Here is a 10,524-nt window from a genome sequence, read left to right as displayed (position 1 = left end):
ATGGAATTTGATGTTTCTATATTTGATTCAAGTCATTGTGATAGAGAATATGCAGATTATATGCAAATAGAACAACAAGAAGAACAAACTTCCAAGAAATTTGAATTCAATGGTAAGATCTTAAGAGTCCATTAGTTTATACTAGATGAATTTGCAAGTTAGTTCCCTTAATTTTAAAACGGAGAAGGCTCAAGTATGCCATCGAACTATCGGAAATGGCTCATTTATGCCACTCGTCAGTAGTTTGGCTCATTTATGTTGTAGCCGTTACCAAAATGGCTCATCCATTTTCAATAGTTCGATGGCATATATAAATAAGTTTCAGTTTACTTAGATTAAAAATTGGGAAAGTTACCACTACCAGGGGCGATTTTATAGACTAAAATTGGGGCACGTGAATTCATAGTCTGTCTGTAAAACTAGGTATTTCATGTATATATTTTCTAAAATTGGTAAAATATTACTGGCACCCATGCTACAAGAAGGTTAAATGGTGCCATGTTGAGTTATATACATTGAGGACTAGAAATCAATTCCCACTTAATACATTTTTTTTTAGTGGTGCACCATGTTCTAGAAATCCTAGATTCGTCTCTGAAAGTTGCACATTCGGCTGCCAAAATTATTACAACTGCTAGCTATATATATACAAAACATATACACTAATTAATTATAAAGTATGTATATTATATGTATATATAAATTAAGTATAAAGTATGTATATTATATGTATATATACACTAACATACAAATAATATACATTTATGAGCTATTGTTTTGGTGGACGGCTATATAGTGTAGAAATAGCCAAAAGAGGAGGTGGATATTTACATGTTATTCATTCTTTTTTGCTACTTTAGCTATGTTCTCGTTTGTCACATTTAATTTCTTGATATGGATTTGTTTTAGATTGACAATGTAACAGACAAACCAAACCCCTGCATCATGTCATCAACCAAAGGTTTTCCCAATGCAAAAGCTGCTACTCAAAGCCCTTTGGATCAATCTCATTTTGTATTTACTGTTAAACCATATTGCCTTACAAATGGTTACTTGGTAAGTCTAAAAATTATTGGAGTTATCTAAAGCAAAAAATATGATTTCATATGATATGCTTAATGATATGTGACAATTGTTATAAACCATTTCAGCGCCTTCCTAAACAATTTGCAAAGAAAAACTGTCTCATCAATAAGAATTGTGATGTGATTATTAGAGATGAAAGACAAAGGTCATGGAAAGTAAGGCTAACTGCCTACGGTTCTCAAGTCTATATATTAGGTGGATGGCGTGAATTCTGTGTTGCAAATGGCTTAAAGGTGGGAGATCATAGAATGTTTGAAGTTGTTACTAACGGAGAAAATCCAATATGGAAATTTCAATATGGTAAGTTTTCTGATATAAGCAACCTCGGCGATCTTTTAACCTTGTTATATACGTCGTGAAGTTTAGTTTTGTGTTTGCCTGCACAAAAGTTTAATACATAGTATTATTCATGAACAGCTATAGTTTCAAAATTTTACCAAACCAAACAGTTGCAAAATGATTTATGAAACGATCTTTCTAAAATAGTCCCTATAAGAGGATCCCTACATTATTACATTCCATTTAGGATTAGAAATACGCATAATCAGACCTGCTTTGGCATATCTCTATTGGGACCCTGTTGACCTCTTTGAGTGGAGCCTATTTTAGAATATATTGTAGTAATGTATGCATTGATCGCAGAACGCAATTAATACAAGTATAATTCTTCTTGTTTCATGTTTTAGAATCTCATCAGGTTGGATCCCAATTAATATGATCGGCATTTATTTCCATAACATCATTCTCGTTTTTGTCGTAGTTTCCTTATTATTTGGAAGCTGGATGAAATTTCAAGTAAGGTCCACTTTTGAAAAATAGCCAAAATATGGGGTCGATGTGTCGATGCTATTCATATTATGCTGACCCCAACTTGTTTGAGACTGAGGCGTAGTCCTTGTTGTTTTTCATACTTAAGTTTATTGATATGTGTTTGTGTGCAATTAACCATGTAACAGACAAACCCAACCCCAGCATCAAGTCATCAAGAAAGGCATTTCCCCATGCTGAAGTTGCTACTCACAGTCACAAGCCATTTGGTTATTCTCATTTTGTATGCACTATTAGACCCTATTGCCTTTCATATGATCTCTTGGTAAGTCTCGTTTTGGCTAAAGTAATTTTCGTACCATTTTCTAATTTCGTCTTTGTTTTGGTCTGAAGAGCATAATAACTGTTTTTTGATAAAATATGTACAAATCGTTGTAAACAATTTCAGTGCATTCCTAGCAAATTTGCACATGCGAATCGTCTCATGAACAAGAAATACGATTTGATTATTAGAGATGAAAGACAAAGGTCGTGGTGTTTAAGGTTATGTTATTTTGGAACTGGTGTATGTATTAAAGGCGGATGGGATGAATTCCGTGATACAAATTGCTTAAAGAAGGGAGATTGCGTAATGTTTGAAGTTGTCAGTGATGGAGAGAAACCAATTTGGCAATTTCATGGTAAGTTTTCTCATTTACTAGCCTCTTGCACATGCACTATAACTCTGTTTGGTCTGCATCTTGTATGATGCAATTTATAAATGGAAGAAAGCACTCTTTATATTTAAAGTGTTGTATGCCGTTGTCTTTTCTTTTCTCTTCAAGTCGTTGTTAGTTAATTCTCCTGTAATAAGAAGATTGATTCATCTTTCATAGAGAAATTTGCTCCTCCATTTATTCACTCAAGTTTGAACATCGAGTCCATTAGTCCATTAAGGCCCTGACACTAGGTTCCACTGAGGATATGTTTTCAAATCCACATCTTGGGAGGTTATTCAGAAAAAAATTCCTGTCACGCCCCAAAAACAATGAGAACGTGACTGGCACCCAATGCCTTAAATCTGTGGTGTATTTCCATGGAATTGTATGGATGTTTTTCGTCATTTTTTTTCCCATTAGTCTAATAGAGTAGGGTAAATTTGGGGGACTATTAACAAGAGGATGTATAATAGTGATGTCTAACAGACTTTGTTATAGTTTGTAGTGTCTTGGATATCGATGTTTAATGTTGTACTTCTGAAGTTGTATACTCTGTAAAAGCGGTCACGTATATCACACAACATTCAACATATATAATTAGCCTATAGTGCCGTAACAAGAATTCTTTATCTTTGCTAGTATGATTATATGGTGTTTTTCACAAGGAAGTTTACGCTAATGCTAAGAGTAAGGTAAAGTTTTGGTAGGAAATCTTTTGCTAGACTAGCTTCTATTCCTACTTGAATCTAACAGTTCTATGTTTGACATATCATCTCTTAGTGTATTTAAAGAAGTATTTTTTTATTACATGCATAAGAGTGAAAATTATGTGAACATTTTAAAGAAAATATCATACAATAAGATGAGCATTTTAAACCCTTTGGCTTCCTAACAGATTTTACATTGACTTACATAAACTTATTTATTTTGTAGGCAAAACAAGTGTGGAGAGAATGCAAGCATCATATAAGGGGTTGACAGAACAATAAAGCAGTGAGAAAAAGGAAAAGTGAAGCGCGCTCTCTCTCTCTCGGTTGATATAAAATATGGCACGCAACCTTACCAAAGTGTGTTTTGTTTTTCTTCCACAAAACTCTATGTAGTGAAGTCACTCACGGGAGATTTGGAACCCTAAGTACAGTTTTCCTTGAGTAGTGGGAAAAGAAGTATGTGAAATAGTACTAAGATGAAAGTGCTAATAGTTTGGCCATTGGATCAAAAAGGGTGTGATATGTTCATGTGTTGACAGCTTGAAAATCTCCCCTGGAATGCTAACATGCTTTAGACTGTTTTCTGCTTCATCTACTTGGACTTTCAATGTTTTCCAATTTTCTCATGTTCGTTTGGTATATTTTCTAGAAAAAAAGATTTTAAAAAATGGTGAAAATGACTTCCCTAATCAAAGTAAGGAAAACAAGTCCACAATTGACATTTCATCAACTACCCTATCATCACCTAACCCCCCCCCCCCTCTCCCCAACCACCAAATCCCAATAACTCCCACAACCCCACACACCCTCCTCCACCCACCAAAGGGCGGAGCCAGGATTTTAAATAAAGGGTTCAAAAATATAAAGAAGTTGACAAACGAAGAAGCCAAGAGGGTTCAACATCTACTATATATACATAAAAAATAATTTTCACCTTGTATATACAATGTAATTTTTTGTCAAAGGGGGTTTGAACCCCCTTGGCCCTTACTGGCTCCGCGCTGCCACCCACCACCACCACCTACTCCCCCGTCCCATGGGACTCCCACCCCTCTCCAAAAAGTTTTTTTTTTGGTTTTCTATGACCCCCCCCCCCCCTTCCGCCCAACAAGGACCTTCCTAAGAATTTTTTTTTTTTTTTTAAAAAAAAAGAAAACTTCCTAAAAAAATAATTTTTTAAAAAGAAAAAGTTTCTTTTTTTATCTTGGTTTTCTACTCCCCCCCCCCCCCACACACACACAAACACCCCACCACCCCCTCCAAAAAAAATATGGAGTAATTTTTTTCCAAAAAAGTTTTGAAAAAAAAAAATTCTTTTTGATTTTCTACACCCACCCACCGATCCTCCCCCCACCCCCTCCCGAATTTTCTACTTCATATTTCATTTTACCCTTATAAAAATTTACAAATATGAAATTTGGTGTGGGGTGGGTAGTGGGTTGTAGTTGGGAGGTGGGGGTGGAGATGAGTAGTGGTTGGGTGGGGGTGCGATTTGATTGGGGGTGGAGGGTGGGTGCTTGGGGTGGGTGGTAGGGGTTGTGTGGCGGTTGGTGGGGCATGGGTGGTAATTTTCGAAAAATGTTTTCTACCAAACAAACGAACATGGAAAAGTAAGTAAGAAATTCACTTATTTTTCACTACCCAACCGAACATGAGAGAATAAATAGAAATACACTTATTTTCTACGAACACATTTTCTAGAAATATTTTCCTTGGAAAACATTTTCCTCCATGCCGAACACACCCTTCTTTTGATTTCATCCAACTTTTCCTGCCCAAGTTATAAATATTCAATGCTATAATGTTAGTGTTCATCTCAGTTCAATTTTTCTTTCTTTAAAGGGCAAAGGTGCAAATATACCCCTCAACTTTGCGATTTAGAGCAGATATACCTCTCGTTACAAAGTGGTGTATATACACCCCTACAGTTACAAAATGGTGCAACTATACCCTTGCCATTATAAAATGATGCAAATATACATTTTTCGCTGACGGGATTTTTTTAAAATCATTTAGGTTATGTTTTTAATTAAAAAAAGGCCACGTGACTTAAAAAAAAAAGTCTACCTATTTGTTTTTTGAGTAGACACTTTTCTAAAGCCACGTGGTAATTTTTTTTCAAAAGGCGTCGGGTCTGGTTGGTTTAAAAAAATGGGTAGACTAATTTTTTTAAAGTGGCGGAGATAATTTTTAAACGAACCAGACCCGACACACTAGAAAAAAAATTGTCATATGACTTTAGAAAAGTGTCTACTCAAAAAACAAATAGGTAGACTTTTTTTTAAAGTCACGTGACATTTTTTTTTAGTTAAAAATAACCTAAATGTTTTTTTTTAAATCGCGTCAGCGAAAAGGGTATATTTGCACCATTTTGTAATGCGAGGATATATTTGCATCTACTTTGTAACGGGAGTATATATATATATATATATATATATATATATATATATATATATATACAATTGTTGTAACGAGGAGTTTATATGCTCTTAATCGCAAAGTCGGATATTTGCACCTTTTCCCTTCTTTAAATACCTAAAAGAATTAAATATTATCCGTTTTTTTTAGTGCGAAGAATCACATATAATTTTTAGGGCTAACAGCACTTTGAGTCCTTCAATTAGTGATAAGTTTTATTTAGTTCTTGAAATATATGACTAAGCATATTTAACTTTTAATTACTTAAAAATGCATTTTGATCTTTTGCCTGTAAACATTCACAAATTCTCTGAATTATTAACCGTTTCACCATTTAATTACTTATGTGTTATGTTAAGTTTGCATTGTTACTCTATATTTGAAGGTAATATACTCTAAAATAGGCAAAATATAATACTTTCCTATTTAAAGGGACAAAGTGTTATTACTTGAAGGTTAAATGTTTTGAATCATATACTCCCTCCGTCCCAAAAAGATTATCTTCCTTTTCTTTCTAATCTGTCTCAAAAATATTGACACATTTCTATATTTAGAACAATTTAACTTTATCATATGATTTACAACCACACAAATATCTAAGGCTTGTTTTGAACCACACATTTCAAAAGTCTTCCTTTATTTCTTAAACTTTTCCAATGTCAAATCCAAGACAATCTTTTTTGGGACGAATAAGATATCATAAAGAACCAAAATCAAAATTTATCAATATTGAGGGACCAAAAGTGCTGTTATTCCTAAAAATGTCTCTAAACTTTTTGCAATTTTAGTTTGACCCCAACTGCACGTTATGAACTTTTTAACACCGCCACATAAAATAGTTTTTGTAAAATTAATTAAAAATAGGAGAAATTTAAATGGTTACGTAAAAACTTACTCGTATAGGGTGTTAGCCAAATCAATATATACATGGCATGTGCTTATATATAGGTTTCTGCCGCTTAACTAATGTTAATTAATTAATATTTGCAATTCATTAAATTACTTAATCATGATAAGTTTAATTAATTTGGTGTATATTCACTCCATTCCAAATAAATACAATTCTAGCACTTTTTTTTGTGATGTGTATATTCACTCCATTCCAAATAAATACAATTCTAGCACTTTTTTTTGTGATCCAAAATAAATAAATTTTACAAAGTCCAAAGATGTACTCCCTCCGGATAAAAAAAAGTGTCAACTTAGCCATTTGCGCACCTTTAAGAAAATACTAACTCCTAGATAAAAAGAGGTAATTTGACTAAACTGTTCCTAATTAAATATGTACTGAGATTTGATCACATAACACTTAATCAGGGCAAATCTAAAAAAATAAAGTTAATTCTTTGTTGATTTGATAAGCTGATACTCTTTTTGACTCAAGAAAAAAGATTAAGTGAACACTCCTTTTGATCCGGAGGGAGTATTAATTAATATTTATCAAAATTAACTCTCTCTCTAATGATTTTTTCAACTCTCAACATTGACTATCTCTAGTTTTAAGAAAAGTTTAAGAAAAGTAAAAGAGTATTAATATTAATAAATTAACCTTTAATTAATATTATTAATTAGCTTTTTTAAAGGCTGTCAGATCCAAAAATTCATTTATTTAAAATTGAGCGAGCAGTAATACTGATAAATATTTACCCGGATGGTGGGGTCTTTCGGTTAATTTTCTTCTCAAGGTCCCCCAATTTCCGTTCAAATTTTCTTTGTCTTTTTTTGTTTGTCCAACTCCCAATGACACTAGCATTCTCTCTCTCTCTCTCTCCCCTGTCATTCTGTGTCAAACACTAGCATTTTCTCTTCTTCTTTTTTTCTTTTTGTTTTCTCACATCGTGTCCGATATCGCATTGGAGTCTGCGCTAATATTAGTATTTCTCTTCTTCTTTTTTTCATTTTCTCATTCCGTGACCGGTACCCAGTTGGAGTCCGTCAATAACACCAACATCAAAAAAAAATAAAAAAATCTCATACCTTGTCGGGGTGTCCCATTAGAGTCTGCAGTAACACTAGCATTTTCTCTCTCTATTTTTTTAAAAAAGTTTTCTTATTTCGTCTCCGGTACCTCATTGAAGTCTATAATAACACTAGCATTCTCTCTCTCTCTCTTTTTTTTTTTTGAATTTCTCATACCATATCTGATACCCATTGAAGTGTATAACAACATTAGCATTTTCTCCTTTACAAAAAAAAAAAAAAAAAAAAAAACTCATATCGTGTTCGGTAACCTGTTGGAGTCTGACAATAACACTAGCATTTTTTCTCTTTTTTTTTTTTTTTCATTTTCTCATACCGTATCCGGTACTCCATTAGAGTCTGACAATAACACTAGCAAATTCTCATACCATGTTCGGTACCTCATTAGAGTCTGCCAATAAACTAACATTTTCTCTTCCTGTTTTTTTTTTTTTTCATTTTCTCATTCCGTGTCGGGTACCCCGTGGAGTCCGACAATAACACTAGCATTTTCTCTTCTTCTTTTTTTTTTTTTTTTTAAATTTTCTCATATCGTATCCGATACCTATTGGACTGTATAAATAATAACACTAGCATTTTCTCCTTTTTTTAAAAAAAGAAATCTAACATCGTGTGTGGTACCCCTATTGGAGTCTGAAATAACACTAGCATTTTCTCTTCTTCTTTTTTTCATTTTCTCATACCGTATCTGGTAGACCATTGGAGTCTGATAATAACACTAGCATTTTCTCTTCTTTTTATTTTTTTATTTTCTAATACCGTGTCCGGTACCTCATTGGAGTCTGCCAATAACATTAGCATTTTCTCTTCTTGATTTTTTTTTAATTCATTTTCTCATTCCGTGTCCGATACCCCATTGGAGTCCGACATAACACTAGCATTTTCTCTCTCTCTCTCTCTTTTTTTTTTTTTTTTAATTTCTCATATCGTGTTCGGGACCCCATTGGAGTGTGACAATAACACTCGCATTTTCTCTTTTTTTATATTTTTATTTTCTCATACCGTATCCGGTACTCCATTGGAGTCTAACAATAACACTAGCATTTTCTCTTTCTTTTTTTGTTTAAATTTTTCTCATACCGTGTCCGGTACACCATCGGAGTCTCACAATAACACTAGCATTTTCTCTTTTTTTTTAAAAATAAATAAATTTTGTTCTCATACTGTGTCCGGTACCTTGAGAATAACACTAGCATTTTCTGCTTTTTAAAAAAAAAAATTCTCATACCGTATCCGGTACTTATTGGAGTCTGACAATAACACTAGCATTTTCTCCTTTTAAAAAAACAAAAAAAATCTAATACCGTGTCCGGTACCTATTGGAGTCTGACAATACACTAGCATTTTCTCTTCTTTTTCTTTTTCTAATTTTCTCATACCGTGTGCACATAGGAGTTTGACAATAACTATTTTTTTATACATGAACTAGACGGAAACATTTTGGATTATAATGTATTAATGTGTACGTAATTGTGTTTGGGTAGTGATAATATATATATTTTATATTGCTAATAAACATACATAAGTTTGCACTATTTTTATGCATATATATCTATGCTCAAAACACGATTAATATAACATCAGAAGTTTGTTTGCGTCTCCGTATCCAAAACTTTTTATTATATTAGTGTTTGCTTTCCGAATACAAAGTTGGCAAAAAATTATTAATACTTTTTAAAAGAGAAGGCTTGTTTAAAAAACTATTTTCCTCTCTTTTCGTATAAAGCAGTAAATTTATATTTAAGATCGATATACTTTAATTTTAATTCGATTAATTTAAAAGTTGTAAAATACTCTATTGTTAATGTATGTAGATTGGACCTAAACAATAATTATTATTTTTTTATCAAATTTTGATTTGGATAATTCTAATTCAAATTATTAAATTAATTTTACATGATTAAAACGAAACAAAGTAGAAATTTGATTTTTTATTTAAATGAGAAACAACTATTTTTTAATTTTTGGTAAATATTCTTGGTTTAGCTCATTTTACTTGTCATGTTGTCTTTTGCACGGGTTTTTAAGGAAACGTCAATTAGAATTATAGTTTGACTAATTTATCTTATTCATTATTTGATCTCCATTTAATATTATTTTTTCTTTTACGACATTAATCTCTTTTCACATTTATTAGAGTAAAAATAAAAATGAAAAAGTAATTAAATTCTATCTTATTTTAAAATATAAATATTTTAAGTATATTTATTTAGTAAACATAACAAATAAATGACATGGCGGAATAAAGAATACAACGAAGGCTTAAATAAATAGATTAGATCTCATGCTAATATAAGAAAAGAAAGGAAATTGTATGGTTTGGCTACTTAATCTTTTGAAGAAAAGCAATAATATGGGGTTCATATTTTTTAACTGTACAATAATTTCATTTGCTCCCACTAATGGGTTGATACGCATGTGGCAATGAATCCACCATTATTGACTTAATGCGATATTTTGGGAATTATACGAATATTGTTTGATTTTTAATATGCAAGGTACGCTTTTTTTTTTTTTTTTTTTTTTTGACATTGCTTGTTTTTTTAATATAAACTTTTTTTTTTACATGAGTTTGGAGATGGGGTCAACTTTTTTTCCTTTTTATTTTTTATTTTTTTAATATTAACTTGGTGTTTTTAGTATGGTAAAAACCTTTTTTTTTTTTTAAAGGGTGATTGATTGACGATACGGTAAACCCACGTTAATAGGCGCGCATCGCGTACGGCCCAACACTTTAGATTATAGTATATTTATGTGTATGTAGTTGTGTTTGGGTAGTGATAATATATATATATATATATATATATATTTTATATTGTTAATAAACATACATAAGTTTGCACTATTTTTATGCATATATATAT

The 10,524-nt window shown here is 32.0% G+C and overlaps 1 protein-coding gene across 1 annotated transcript; it reads left to right on the top strand.

Moving 5' to 3' along the window:
- LOC132066331 (B3 domain-containing protein REM17-like) lies at nucleotides 1-3,541 on the top strand. The gene is made up of 6 exons (XM_059459660.1): nucleotides 1-112; nucleotides 926-1,056; nucleotides 1,152-1,386; nucleotides 2,043-2,179; nucleotides 2,303-2,534; nucleotides 3,486-3,541. Exons 1-6 carry the CDS (start codon nucleotides 1-3, stop codon nucleotides 3,539-3,541), a joined length of 903 nt encoding a protein of 300 aa, XP_059315643.1.
- The last annotated feature ends 6,983 nt before the right edge of the window (nucleotides 3,542-10,524 follow it).

This window comes from Lycium ferocissimum, chromosome 1 (assembly GCF_029784015.1).
Source record: "Lycium ferocissimum isolate CSIRO_LF1 chromosome 1, AGI_CSIRO_Lferr_CH_V1, whole genome shotgun sequence".
Taxonomy (NCBI): domain Eukaryota; kingdom Viridiplantae; phylum Streptophyta; class Magnoliopsida; order Solanales; family Solanaceae; genus Lycium; species Lycium ferocissimum.
The sequence above is the reverse complement of the archived record's forward strand: the minus strand, read 5'-3'. Positions and strand labels throughout refer to the sequence as shown.